The 15,390-nt window shown below is 28.6% G+C and overlaps 2 protein-coding genes and 1 long non-coding RNA gene across 7 annotated transcripts; 2 read left to right on the forward strand and 1 right to left on the reverse strand.

Annotated features, from left to right (window-relative positions):
- The first annotated feature begins 1,998 nt into the window (after positions 1-1,998).
- Positions 1,999-4,392, forward strand: LOC124948334 (synaptobrevin homolog 2-like). 3 transcript variants are annotated; one of them, XM_047491791.1, is made up of 6 exons: positions 1,999-2,201; positions 2,304-2,353; positions 2,598-2,648; positions 2,813-3,045; positions 3,385-3,464; positions 3,774-4,392. In XM_047491791.1, the coding sequence occupies exons 1-5, from the start codon at positions 2,136-2,138 to the stop codon at positions 3,420-3,422; spliced, it is 438 nt and encodes a 145-aa protein (XP_047347747.1). In that variant the 5' UTR covers positions 1,999-2,135; the 3' UTR covers positions 3,423-3,464; positions 3,774-4,392. The 3 variants fall into 3 exon arrangements, with proteins under 3 accessions (XP_047347747.1, XP_047347749.1, XP_047347748.1); XM_047491793.1 differs by having other exon boundaries at positions 2,000-2,201; positions 2,478-2,648; XM_047491792.1 differs by lacking the exon at positions 3,385-3,464 and having other exon boundaries at positions 2,000-2,201.
- A 302-nt stretch (positions 4,393-4,694) lies between these two features.
- Positions 4,695-14,979, forward strand: LOC124948333 (long-chain fatty acid transport protein 4-like). The gene is made up of 13 exons (XM_047491790.1): positions 4,695-5,302; positions 11,036-11,186; positions 11,426-11,663; positions 12,036-12,267; positions 12,340-12,541; positions 12,778-12,970; positions 13,108-13,251; positions 13,585-13,722; positions 13,827-13,893; positions 13,965-14,055; positions 14,338-14,491; positions 14,567-14,622; positions 14,696-14,979. Exons 1-13 carry the CDS (start codon positions 5,181-5,183, stop codon positions 14,792-14,794), a joined length of 1,887 nt encoding a protein of 628 aa, XP_047347746.1. The 5' UTR covers positions 4,695-5,180; the 3' UTR covers positions 14,795-14,979.
- Positions 6,351-9,367, reverse strand: LOC124948335. Of its 3 annotated transcripts, none has more exons than XR_007100682.1 (3): positions 9,026-9,367; positions 8,651-8,837; positions 6,351-8,367 (listed from the first exon to the last, which is right to left on the reverse strand). It is a non-coding gene; the product is annotated as an uncharacterized LOC124948335 (long non-coding RNA). The 3 variants fall into 3 exon arrangements; XR_007100681.1 differs by having other exon boundaries at positions 9,022-9,367; XR_007100680.1 differs by having other exon boundaries at positions 8,933-9,366.
- Positions 14,980-15,390: the final 411 nt, after the last annotated feature.

The raw sequence follows: 15,390 nt of genomic DNA on the forward strand, positions 1-15,390 counted from the left end.
TTTTTTCGGAATTACATTTAAAGATGTCATAATCGATCAATGATACAAGTGAGACGTGATTATACAAAGTGAGAAGAAAGAATCACGGGCATCATGAAAAACGGTCTCTCGATAGTTGTGCATCTTATCTTTGATACAAGAAAAGGAAAAAAGAAAAAACTATAAAAAAAATATGTGTATATATATATATATATATATACATACACATATGGGAAAAAAATATAAATATATATATACATATAACATAATATCTTCGTCACTAGACGCATACGGTTCTTTGTCTCTCTTGAATACGACAATCAAGTTATTTTTTTATCGTTCGTGTTGTATCGACTGTCTGTAAGGAGAATTTAGGTGTTTATGTCGACAAAAATAAAAAGCAATATGCCAAAAGTCATTTTTTATTAACATGTATCTGTAAGTACGTTTGTCTGTGGGTGTTTTAAAAAGAGAAAAAAACAAAAAAAGAACAAACAAATAAGATTCACGTCAGTGTCTCTCAAGAGCGAGGTCGTAACGTAACAGTTACGATTTAACAAAACTGAATTATCGTCAGATTACAACAAGGAATTACGACCGTTTCGTTCTCACTTCGCAAAGAAAAAAAAAAAAAAAAAAAAAAGAAGTATTAACGACTTCGGAAATAGAAAAGATACCAGCCATCGATTTTTATCTTCGCGTACTATCGTCAAATGAAAATGGATACGTTTCGTTCATACGAAAGAATTTTATGTTATCATTCACTATTAACCAAGAAAACATGATACGGTTTCTCTATCGAAAAGTATTGACTTTGGATAGTATTTGATCGCCATCGTCCATTTTCAAGATATCCTTTTCGATCATTCTTTTCCTTTATTCCTAAAAAAGGTGCCTTTTCGAACGGCCTATTTTGATATTGGCCTAGACTTTACAAGAGAAGCTACGAGGACGAAATGCTATAAGAGCGAACGGATTTATAAAGGACTAGGAAAAGCTATTGTGATTAAGTAGACTCTTCTCATGCGCGAAATGTAGTAATAAATTTCGAAACTCTCTCCTGATGGGTCCTTTCTCTTGTAACCACCATACATACGTTCATCACTTTTCTTGTTTTTCTTTATTTTATTGCAATAAATTTCTATTATTTATTTACTTTTGTCTCGAGATCGTTTCGTAACATTTTATTTCGCAATCTTCTCTCTATCTCCCACTCTCTCTCTCTCTCTCTCTCTCTCTCTCTCTCTCTCTCTCTCTCTCTCTATCTATCTCTTTCTCTTTTATTTCTTTTTATTTTATTTATTTTTCTTTTCTTTTTTTTTTTTTTTTTGTTGTAATGTACTTCTTTTTTCTACTTCTTGCATAATCCTTCATTCCTGTCTCAAATCTCAATTTAATCGTAACACATTTGTACATTATCGTTTCTTTTTTAAACAGTTTTTCCTTCCATTTAATCGTTTTCTATACGCTTCCAACTTTCCCAAGCATTTCTTTTTCCCTCGGTATACGCAACCAACACAATAACCGACCTATCTCAGAATAAAGGAGCATGCAATTTCAAACGTCAACTGTCGGATCGAGCCGTCGGTTCTTTGTTTAGGTTGAAAACGTCAGACCATAGCGGTCAGTTTTTGATTTCTCGAAGAATACTTCTTTTAATCAACTTTATTTTTTCGAAAGTTATCCTAAAACCTATATAGCTTTTGTATTTAGTTATCAAGTAATCGACGTAATATCTACTTTAACATTTTTTTGAAAATATATATATATATACATATATAAAAGTTTTTTTTTTCAAATGAATATAAAAGAAAAAAAAACAAAAGAAAAAAAAAGAAAGAAGAAAATTTTTAATTATAGAAATAATTATGATAATTATAATACAATTATTTTTTAAACGATCGATAAATATCGGTAAGTCTCGCGCTACTCGTTTCAATCGATCGATCACGTTCGACACTGATCATCGGTAGTACCATCTATCGGTCAGTTTGTCAAACAAACTTGAGCTCAAGTCGATAAAATGTAGCCAAAGTTAAACAATATGGCTGTGTATACGTTCGACGAAAAGTGTAACGTGGAAATTTCATTCGTTTTTAAAAGTTCGTCATAGTTATATCTATATTGGAAAAGGTTTGATAAATTATTTAAGAATCATGGCTACCATCAGCAAAAGTAATCTATCTAGAGAGGATATAAGATCTGCGGATAAGGACGAAAAAGTGAGCATGCTTTTTGACGTATGGTGTTTCAAATAATACATCACGAATTTTAATGAAGATCATGGCGGGAACCTGATATTCGTATGAAACATTTGTTTTTAGGAAACCCTCTTGGAACATGATAGTGAGCCCGATGAAGATATGATATTTAAGTAAGTCGTTTGGATATTTTATGGATAATATAATATTCCAATAATTTATTTCAGCAATCTTGGTTATTTTTTGTTGTTATATATCAATCGTTGTATATCAATCTAATATTATTTTGTAATACAGCAATGAAAAAACTGCTTGACATATCAACTCTCATCAGTGGAGGTTCATTAAGATCATGAAAATGTTGAAGACTTAAGATATGCCTTTTATCCTCCCATCATGTCTGACATATGATTTCAGCCGTCCCAGTACATCAAATGGAATAAGCAGACCCGATGGAAAAATGGATAGGTAAATATATATATATATATATATATATCTTATTTTTATTATTTAAATTGTAAAGAAATTTTTGAAGAGTATAAAATTGGAAAAAATAAGTCATGGATATGTCTAAGTAATTTATCATAGAAGTTATACAAAATGTTTAAACAAATATGTTTTATATTGCTTAGCATCAGAATCCAAATTCAAGAGGTGACAGATGTGATGCGAGATAACGTGAAGAAAGTCATGGAACGTGGAGAGAGATTAGAGGATCTACAAGATGCAAGCGATCGGTTGTCTATGGCTGGTAGTCAATTTAGAGAAGCAGCAAAGAAAGCACAACGAAGGGCATGGTTACAAAACGTGAAATCACGGATTATTATTGTCAGCGTTACATTGACGATCGTTCTCTTTATCGTTGGTACGACTGATATGCTTTTGCTAATTAATAGAAAAATATGGATTGCATGGTTCTTATTCTCGTTTAATGTAAACTTCTTTCTTGGTATAAACATGCGAGTTTGCATATTGTGTTAACAAATCCTATTATTAGCATGGCTAGTACTATTTTTTTTTTTTTTATTTGGTATTATCCTACATGTTGCACTTCTCAGATTAATACTTCATCGTTTCTTATTTAGTTCATTTTTCTTTTCCGTTTTCTAAAGAAGAAAAACGCCTGTTTGGTCCTTTTCTATTGCTCTCTTTCATTCTTATTGAATATCACTCATTGGATCCTTTTCCCGCGTATCATTTTCAGTTTTGGACATCTTGGCGCTTTACCTGGTTCTCAGATAGCAAACATCCTATAGAGTGGTATTCTGTTCTTCAGAAATGAAGGTACATGCGTGTTTAACTTATCTCTTTTTCTTCATATTTATTATCTAAAGCTCATGATTTACAGGCTCATATCGATAGAAATGGATTTTAATATTAATACAAAAGATAGATTAGTTTTATCATTATTTTAAACGAAAAATCGATTTTTTTTTCAATAACCCTTTTTTATCCCACGAAACGCTATTCTTTGTTAATATACGCTTCTATGCTTGTCTTTCAAATATTTTCAATATTGGCATGTTTATTTTGTAGACTCTTCTGAATACTATTGTGATTTATTTATTTTTATATCAATTTTTTCCTTTGCAGTATCCATTATTATCAAGTATACGTGACCTCAATATCTTCAACAACGAGAGATCACAGTCGATGTCACAAGCACAGACCTTGTCTTTGTACCTTTTTTCGCGGAATTATTTGTGCGTAATTTAATTATAAGCTTGTGTATATATATATATATATATATATATATATACCTATATATTTTATATATTTGTTAAATGGTATAAAATATCTTCGTCGTTAAAATAAAGTCATATTATGATAAAGAATAGAAAAAAATTTTCAAATTTGTTATAATTGAATCGTTACACATTATTTTCGTTATAAAGATGAAGATAAAGAAATTATACTTTGATTAATATCACTTCTTTTTATAAATATCTTTGTCTTAACGAAAAAATTTTTAATAGAAACGATATTATCTTAATGTTATCGCTTAAGATATGATAGTGAAGATATATAGATAAAAAAATTTTTCTTTCTTCTTTTTTCCTTTTATTTTTTAATAATAATAATAATTTTTCATTGCATTTAAAATAAATTTGTACCGATTGCATTTAAAATAAATTTATAATGATTATAATATTGGTCAATGATCTCTTTGTTCTTATAACAAGATGTATATATATTAAAAAAAAAGAAAAAGGAAAGAAAAGAAAAGAGATAAAACAAAAACAAAAAGTGTATAAAGCAAAGTCGTGCATAGATTCGACTGTCAAAGAAGAGATCTTTGAACGGGAATGATGAGAATTAATCAGCAGAGTGCTAAAAAATGGCATTCTTTTCGACGAGGTCGGTTACGGCAATATCCTGCTATGATGGGCACTTACGTCGTATGTGAGTTGGTGAAGCCGAAAGAAAGAGTAGGAGAAGGAAAGAGTAAGAGAGAAAGAGAGATAGATGCGTGGATGTTACTTGTGAACGTGTGAGTTTAGTCGTCGCTCAGCTGGCGGTTGACTCGCGTGTGTTCGTGATAATTCTTGCCAGTCGAGTTTAAAATAAAAAGAAAAAAGAAGTAAAACTGTTAAAACAAATAATCATCGCATCAAACGATCCGATTAATTCTTTATTAATCAAAAAAAAAAAAAAAAAAGAAAAGAAAGAAAAAATACATATATATACATACATATATATATATATATATATACATACGTAATATTCGAAATATTTTGATCTTTTCTAAAACGTGTGCGTTCCCGTGACAACATTGTGTAATTTTTATTTTTCTTTTTCTTTTCTTTCTCTTTGCTTTTTGTTTTAATTGTTTATTATCATTTTAAATATCACGTGGAAAATCAAAACTACACAAGAGAGCGTTTTTGATTCTCAAAAGCCTGCATGCGCTGTAGAGCGTTGTGATCTATCGAAAGAGAAGAAGAAGGAACAGTTGAAGTTGAAAACTTAGAAGGAACGGCCGTTCGATTGCACAAAATCATGTCGGGATTTGAACAGATGCTTGTTGCTGTGGCGAGCATCGTTGTTGGAGGTTTTTTCCTTACGGGAGGACGATGGCGCTTCATCTATGTGCTTTACAAGACTTTACCAAGAGATATTTTGTGAGTATTTCTCTTCCTCTCTCTCTCTCTTTCTCTCCTCTCTCTCTCTCTCTCTCTCTCTCTCTCTTTCTTTCTCCTCTCTCCCCCTCCCCTCTCCACCATCTCTCCCCCACCATCTCTGTCTATTTGTCTTTCTCTTTGTTTCTCTTTCTACCTTTATCTCTTTTGTTCATTTACTTGATATTTTCCTTTTTCTCAAACATATTCCCATAGTATACGTTTGTAATAGTTTATTATCGTGATGACATATTATATATTATTACTTGCAAGAATTATACTTTTTTTTTTTTTTTTTTTTTTTTTTTTTTTTTTTTGAATATTTCAAATGCACAAACGTTTCAAATTTTTGATTATCATTGTTTGAATTCGACGCATTTTATACATATGAATTAATTATTATATTTTTCTTTTTATTGATCATTATATTTTTGGTGATTATTAAATGGTCCTTGATTTCTCCAATTTTTCTCTTTATGCATTTCAATTGTATGAATAATAATATGCCAATCATTTCAATCAAAATTAATTAATATGAGCTTGCTACTTTTTTTTTTTTTTTTCTAGAGGACAACCTTTGGAACATATTTTTTAATTAAAATGGCCTGTTTTGTTTATTTATATATAATGTTTCATTTATGTACAATCGTGCCGTAACTGGTTTTGCATTCGAATATTTACATATAAACGATTGAAGACAATATCTGAAGGTTGTGAAAGTATTACGGAAACATTAATTACTGCAACTGTGTATGTATGGATGTATGTATGTATGTATGTATGTATATATGTATGGACGTATATATGTACATTGAATAGGTCGAATATCTCTAAAGGAAGAAGAGGTTCGATGAATATGTGAAACTTGATATAAAGAAATCAATAGTTCATTTTTTTTCGATTATTTTACAAACTTATAACATATTTTCTATATTTTTTTTTCCATCAATCAAAATCTTATTAATCATATAAAAAATATTCGTTATATAAAATAACTTTTCTTCGTAATTAATTATTATATTAATTAATTATTATATTTATCTACAAAAATATACGATTGTTTTTTAATTAAATTTCTTAATTTACGAATTAAAAATGTTTCGTAAATTAAGAAATTTAACACTATAATATTTTTCTTACAATTAATGCTTATATATTTATGTATAAATTATAAAGTATTGATTTAAGACGATTGTTTTGTCAATCATCTAATAATAGTTCGATATGAGACATTAATTGCACACTCTATTGTATGCATATAGTTCTAAATATAGCTTAGATAAAAACGTTACTCACGTGATCAATGGACCGTGATAATTTTTACTTTTGTGTTATGCTACGGAAGTGTCCGTATTTAATATAAGCAGAATATATAATACCATCATATAATTAATATGTTTGCTATTTATAAATAACGATTATATTTACTTAAAAAAAAATTTCGGTATGTATATATAGGTAAAAGAGAAAAGATATTTTTAATAAATTTATAAGTTTAATATATAATTATTAATGTAATACGTAAGTGTAATTGTTAGTATATAATATATATAATATATAATATATTATAAAATAGTATATATATATATATATATATATTATTTGAATCGTTCTGACAAAAAATAATCCAAGGATTTCAATTTGGAGATTTTATTTCTTTTTTCTTCTTCTTAATTTTTTAGAAATATTCTCACATTAAAATTGTGAATTTATAACTTTTGTGTGTGCGTGTGTGTGTGTGTTTGTGATAGTAATAAAACTTTGGCTAGTAATTACTTAAATATTATATTTAGAATTTACATTTTATATTAATTTTTTTTTCTTTTTTTTTTGCAAACTTTTAAATATTTAGATTGATTATATAAATATTATAATTTTCCAAAGTATGTTAATTTGATTCATATGTTATTACTCTTTTTTTCTTTTTCTTACCCTTAATTATATATATTATAAGATATAGCAAAATATTCAATATTTTTATTTTTTTTATTTTTAATGAATATTGTTAATATCTTTCCTCATTATTGTTTATCATTTTTATCGTTTTATTATTCATTATTTTATTACTCATCGTATCATTATTCATTTTCCATATTCATTATGAAAATATGATTTCTTTGAAACGTGTGAAAGCCTTATATAACAGCAACTGGTAAAGAAAGGGTCACTAGTACGGATAGACCGAACTGACGAAGTTCGTTGCAACTCACTTGACCCCAATAAAGTCGGGGTCATTGAGTTTAATTATTATGCTGGAGATGGTACTGGTCCTAGATGCGCATATAAAATCTATCGAATATATTATATATGTATCTAAGGTCAATCGATCATAGTCGAACTTCTATAGATCTAATCACAATGTCAAGCTATTACATTTTTGCTACGAACTTAAATCCCATCATAATGCGTATAATCAAATGAAGTAATAATTATATTTATTTTTGAAAATTGTTTGCTATAATAAGATGGATTTTCGTATTATATTATTCATTATAATTTCATTTTTATCTTCTCGTTATCATTTGCTGTATATTTTTATATCAGGTGTATGCTAAATAAGTACTTAAAATTTATTATATATTTTAATATTTAAACAGTTAATAGTTAAGTACAAGTAAACTTAAACAAGTATCTATATCCTCTATCTATTTCTTTTTATTATATGTTTAGAACATGTAATACTATGTTATAATAAGTTATTCATCGAGATATGCCATCGGTATTAATCAAATTGTCTTATAGATATTTTTATATTTTGATTGTTTGTTTCGCTTTTTTTGGGGGATTTTCATGATCAAAAAAGAACTTAAGTTGTTAAGGTATGCCCGGCATGCCTTTTACTGTCAGTAAAGTATAGTCCCTATCGACGCACGTTGATATTAACGAACGAGCAGTAAGTGAAGCAGATTGACTAAGTGTTGAGTCTTCTTGTGTGACTAACGATTATTTGCTAACGAGCATGATAAATGCTTGGGCAATCGTCAATGGCTAACTTCTATCGTACGATACTTTTCTTTTTATCTCGAGTTATCAAAAAATGTACAACAATCTAAGTATCACTGGTATGCCTGCAAAAGAACATAAAAGAATATAAATGATCGAAAGTTAATTGATATAATCTACATTATGATATTCTATATTAAAATTCATTGTTTTTGGGTTATCTATATTTTATAAGTCCAAATTGACGAAATATGTTATCAATATTTAAATCTAAAATCTAATAGCTGATTCTTATAATAGCACTTTATAAATTTAATCTTATAAATTATACATCCGCATAAATAAGTATTTTTATTTATATTCAATATATCGTTCATCTATGAGAAATATAATTAATAAAATTTTTACATTTCAATCGTTTTAAAAATATTATCAGATCGATTTACGTAATCCATCCTTCCAAAGGAATCATCGGAAATATTCGCAACAAGTTGATGGATCGTCATATCACTTGGCCGCATGCGTTATGCGATTAGACTTTGATCCCATTTATTGTCATGGAAACGTTAGGGTGGATCGAAAATTTAACTACTTCCTGTGGATGGACTGATCGTTAGTGGTCGATAATAGGGACAAATGAAAAAGAAAATTGGGGATATTTTTAAATTATTTTGAGTAATACGAACGTACAAGAAAATATAGTGAAACGATAGAATTATCTTTTTTTTGAATCTTGTTTGAAAAAACGAACGTAATAGACGTATTTTTTTCACTTACACACACACACACACACACACACACAAAACACATACACACGCTATAATAAGTTATTTATTATAACATGCGCATGCGCGCATGCTCAGTACGGACACGTTCAGTTGACATTGATAGTTTTATTGCTGATGTAATTTGCTACAGATGAGTAAAACTTGTTTTGAACCTCAAGGATTGTGATTAATACTTTATTTTTTAAAATGTTTACAAAATATTCTCTCTGTTTCTGTGTAGATATTCGTGATAACTATTTTTTAAAGTAACCATGTTCAACGATGAAAGTTATTCTCCTCTACGTCTTTCGTTATTTCATTCGGCTCTATTTAATCATGGTGAATACGTAGTTGGTAGGGGAACTGTGGCTAGTGTCGACTGATAGAAACGAGCTGGCTAACAAAGGCGTAATCTTTCAGGGACACTATTAAAATTCAGAATGTTCGAAATAAATTTAGCTTTTTACAAATTTTCCAAGAAGTATAGAGGAAAAAAAAAAAAAGCAAATATTTTACTAATATAATAAGAAAATTTTTATTTGTGTTATAAATTAAAATTAATTTAAATTGAAGTAACACGATTCGTTGATTTTTATTCGACGAATTTTTTGAAAAGTAATGAAGTGATAAATAGAATAACATTTATATTTTTATTCTTATTTTTTACTTTCTTCGTTTTATTAAATATGTCGTTATATAATAATGTTTCAAGAAGAATAATAAATGAGCGGTTTTGCCATGTAGAACGAAGCATGAATTAAAAAAGCATGGAATGCATATGATGGCCTTAATCGTTAGGGATAATTTGCAATGATTCTTTACATATAATATCAACTTCTTTGTGTTAGTGAAGATATATTTCTATTGTTTTTCAATCATCGGCCTTAGACGAACCAATAAAAATGTTTTTAAAAATAAAATTTAACATATAAATAATTAAGTGTTTTAAATCGAAGGTTTCATCGAAGATTTTTTTTTTTGTGTTGTTGGTAAGGAATCTATTACCATAACCTGTTGATAGAAAAGAAGATAGAGAAAAAAATAAAATCTACATACCTACAAAAAAAAAAAAAAAAAAAAAAAAAAAAAAAATTTGACAATTAGATTTGTCTCGATTGTTTGTTAAATGTCTAAAAATAAACACCTTTTTTTTTTCTTTTTTTTTTTTTTAGGAACGTAGTCAGTCATATGACAATTATGCATTTTAGCATACACATCAGTAATTATGCACCTGCGTATGAATTTTATTGCTAAGATATATAGCTAATTATATTGATAACATAAAGTATTGATTAAAATTGTAAAAATATTGATTCAAAGAAAAAGGACTAGATACATTTAAATGTGTAAAATAATAGTTTAAATGCGTACAAATGTAAACTCACATGTAAACTTTTTAATGTATGAATACATTTATTCTTTGAAATGGATATATACCTTTCAAAGTCCAAGTATCTCGGTGAAAAAAGAAAAAAAAAAAAAAAAAGAATTATCAGAGACCTTTCATACATGTCGCACAGATAGCCATGCACGCACGTGCTCCTCATGGAATTAATCAATTTACATCGATAGGATAAGATGTCGTGCTAGATAGCACGAAGCCGTGTATTCAGGATCGTTCGTCATTCTGGGACTCGTGTTCGTGACCGTGATTCGCTCGTTTTCTCACCCCATTTTTTTTAGAACATAATAGAGAGTCTCTTTTATGAAATCAAGGATGCATGCAATTGATACCAGAAATTATCCATCATCGTGATCTAGTTCTCTATCGGCAGACATATTTCTTTCGAAATAAGAAATTATAAATATCATTGGATATCAAAAATTTGCGATGTGTTATGAAGTAAAATTTAAAAAAAAAAAAAAAATTATTAGTCTTTGTATTATAAGATTAATAATATTCGTTTGATTTAATACGTTTTAAAAATTGTATCTGAATATTATTATCATTTATATATGTAAGATGAGTAACATTTAATTTTATATATGTAACTGTGTTATTCTTTTTTTTTTTTTTTTTGTACAGAGGAGCCATTAGATTCATACAAGTGAACATACTTTTATGGTGGTGGGAAACACGAGGATTTACAGTGGCTAGGGTATTCTCAAGACTGGTTGAACGTCATCCTGAAAAAGTAGCATATATTTCCGAGGATAAAGAATGGACTTATCAACAGGTACGGATTTAATATTTTATAAATTGAAATGTTCCACAATTTGTCTTAATGATTTTCTTTTTTTTTTTTTTTTTTTTTTTTTTTTTTTTTTTTTTTTTTTTTTTAATTATACGTTTATTATAAATAAAATATCAACAATATAAACATCAAAATCAAATCACGATGGAACATTATCTTTTGAAAAAAATTGTTTTCTTTTTCTTTATTTCTTTTTTTTTTTTTTTTCCATTATATTACAGCTCGAAGAATTCAGCAACAGAATAGGACGTTATTTTCGCATGCGACCACTTTCACGGGGGGATAGCGTAGCTCTAGCTATGGAAGGTCGTCCGGAATACATCGGAACTTGGTTGGGTCTGAGCAAAGCTGGCTTCGTTGGTGCTCTCATCAACACCAATCTTCGACAGGAGGTTTTGATCCATAGTATTAAAACGGCAAACTGCAAGGCTCTTATCTTTGGCTCTGAACTGAAGGACGGTAAGAAACTTTTCTTTTAGAAAATTAGAAAATCTATAATTCAAACAAATGTCCTAAAATATTTGAAAAAACAAAAAAAAAAAAAAGCAACGACAACAAAGAAAACTTTAGCAAAATCAAATATATTGAAAAACTCAAATAATAGTATGATCCATTTAAAAAGATAATAATGCTAACTATTGTATTTGATTAGATACATAAAATATATTTAAAAATTGGCATAATCTTAAGGGATAAATTCCAAGAACAGAAAAGCAATTTTTTAAATATCGTAAAGCTTGAACAATTTTGATAAGTACAGTCGACGCTTTATTTTTATTTTTATTTTTATTTTTATTTATTTATTTATTTATTTTATTTTTTTTTTTTCAGCGGTACGTGATATAAAAGACAAATTACCAGAACTGAAGCTGTTTCAATGGTCAGAACACGAAGATGTGTCTATATTAGAGGAAGCAATCGATCTAAACAAAGAAATTCTCAGTGTAGATCCAGGACGTCTTGTCGAAGATATTGCTTTAGGTAATCCACGAGACAAATTGATATACATTTATACGTCTGGTACGACTGGAATGCCAAAGGCAGCTGTTATCAATAATCTTAGGTATGTTAAATGTATAACAAAATATTTCCTCATTAAAATGAATAATATCATAGAACAATTGTATTCCTTCAGGTATATGTTAATGGCTTATGGTGTATACTCCATGTTGGCTCTACGTTCAGACGATCGAATTTATAATTCTTTACCTCTCTATCATACGGCTGGAGGTATAATAGGAGCTGGACAACCATTGCTCACAGGAATAACCGTTGTTCTTCGTAGACGTTTCAGTGCCTCGAAATTTTGGTCCGATTGCGTTCACTATGAATGTACCGTAAGTATTGTATATTTTTTATCGATATCAAATGTTTAATCTTTCTTTAACACATTAGTTTATTAGTTTTATTAATATATACATATTAATTTTTTATCAGTCAATAAGTAATATTGAAATTTTCAATATTTTATATTTATATATGTATATATATATAAGTAAATATCATTTGTATTTATTTTTATTGAATTATATATTTTTATTGAACAATTCAATATTTTTCATTTTTATTTTAGATAGCTCAGTACATCGGAGAAATTTGCCGATATCTTTTGACCGTCCCACCGAGTTCATATGACACGACTCACAAAGTAAGACTCATGTATGGGAATGGTTTAAGGCCCCAAATTTGGAAGCCCTTCGTCGAGAGATTTGGCGTTAAACAAATCGGTGAATTTTATGGTGCTACCGAAGGAAACTCAAATCTTGGTAATTTATTTTCTATTTTTTCTTTTTCTTTTCCTTTTTTTTTTTCTTTTTTTTTTTTTTCCCTCAATGGATCTAATGTGAAATGATTCAACGAATAATTAGACGTACTGTGTTCATTATATCTGTTTACATCGTAGTGAACATCGATAATAGAGTCGGTGCAGTTGGATTTGTGCCAAGGTTCGCCGGCAATCTCTATCCAGTCACTTTATTAAGAGTCAATGAAGAAACCGGAGAACCGATTAGAGGACCTGAAGGTTTTTGCATACGTTGTAAACCTGGTACGTTAATAATAATAATATTTTTTTATTTAATTAAAAAATCGATGATACCATATGATATTTAATATTATATGAATTATTAATTATTATATGAATGATTAAATACGATATGAATATTTAATAAAAGTCTAACATATTTCAAATTGCGATCTGAATATTTACCTGATATTATTTAAATTATGATCATAATTAAGAAGTGACATTAGGACATAGTTTCTTTTTTTACTCTACTTATATATTTTGAAAACAATTTTCTTAAATTCATAATTGATTAAAAGGACTAACTATTCTTTTTATTTTTTCTTTTTTTTTTTTTTCTTTTTAATTATTCAGGAGAGCCCGGTATCTTCGTTGGAAAAATTAATCCAGGGAAGACTGTGAACGATTTCAGTGGTTACGCCGATCAGAAGGCATCGGAGCAGAAGATCATACGTGACGTCTTCAAGAAGGGTGATCGTGTCTTCAATACTGGTCGGTTGAAATCATAAGACAAAAATAAAAAAAAAAAAAGCGGTCATTTTGTACTACCAATTGAGAACTCACCGCGCCATGACTTAACCGCGTTTTTCGAACAGGTGACATTTTGGTCATGGATGAATTGGGATACTTCTACTTCAAGGATAGAACCGGTGATACATTCAGGTATGTATTTTCAATGTTCATCTTTTAGTTTGATTTATCATATTAACTTCTCAAATAATTTTCTCTTTTAGGTGGCGTGGAGAAAATGTGGCCACTTCTGAAGTCGAGGCTGTTGTTAGTAATGTCATAGGTCTCATGGATACAGTCGTTTATGGTGTCGAAGTGAGTCATCTATTTTTCCTTATTAACGCTTAACTACATGTATTTGTATAATTCATAATAATATAGTTTTTATATTAATTCCGTTTTAATATTTATTAATTAGCAAATAATAATATTGTTTCAAAACATTTCTTAAAAGTTTTATAGAACAGCTTTTTAAAGGTTTATTCAACAAACATGAATTACTTTTTATCAATAAAACAAACAACATAATATAAACTTTTGTATTGAGTTTACAATCATTTGTTGTAATATTTTCTAATGAGACATTATCGTTGACAGGTACCTGGAAACGAAGGTAAGGCTGGCATGGGTGCTATTTATGATCCAGAAGGAACTTTAAATTTAAAGGAATTAGCTGAAGGTGTAAAGAAGGTTCTTCCTACTTATGCTCGACCACTTTTCATTCGTGTTCTCTCGAAACTACCCATGACTGGTAAACTTTAATGACTAAATCTGTCTAAAACTTTGTTCAAGATATTTTTCTATATAGTTAACGTCGTTCTTATAGGTACATATAAATTGAAGAAGAAGGATCTTCAGCGTGAAGGTTATGATATTACAAAGGTAAAAATCGAATCGATTATTTTTTTAATAATTAACCTTACGAAATTTTATTTATTTAATTTAATTCATATAGTTGGTAGATCCAATTTACTTCCTCGATCGGACGGGCATGTACGTGAAACTGACAGATGATTTATACAAGAACATTATCGAAGAAAAAGTTCGGATATAGGAGTTCCTTCTCTCTCTCCCTCTCTCTCTCTCTCTCTCTCTCTCTCTCTCTCTTTCTCTCTCTCTCTCTCTCTCTTTCTCTCTCTTTCTTTCTTTCTCTTTCATGCTAAAATTATGAACATATTTTTGTATTCAAAAGCCGTCAAGAAATTTGCCGATTGGTGATTAAAAAATTATTTAAATAGTCTCGTCTCGGCTGATCGAATTTAATGCGTTCGAGGGATTAATTGTACAATTAAACGTTCGTAAAATTTATTTATTATATATATATACATATATATATATACATACATGCATACATACATACATACATAAAAGGGATATATATATATAAAAGAAAAAAAAAAAAAAAGGACAAAAAACAGTGGTAAGAGACGAATGTGCCAAAAAGACGAAAATTTTTTTTGTAAAGTGATGCCAAGATATATTTTGTAAACTATGAAAAAGATATTGCTCGTTAAATTAATAAATTAGTATATTCGAGATATTTGATGTGATTTTAAAGATTAAACAATGTATATTTAGTGACGTCGACATTACATGGCATCAGATTCGATCAAACACTTAAGAGTTTTATTCGCAAAACAAGAAAGAACG

The sequence above is a fragment of the Vespa velutina genome, chromosome 4 (assembly GCF_912470025.1).
Source record: "Vespa velutina chromosome 4, iVesVel2.1, whole genome shotgun sequence".
In the NCBI taxonomy this organism is placed as follows: domain Eukaryota; kingdom Metazoa; phylum Arthropoda; class Insecta; order Hymenoptera; family Vespidae; genus Vespa; species Vespa velutina.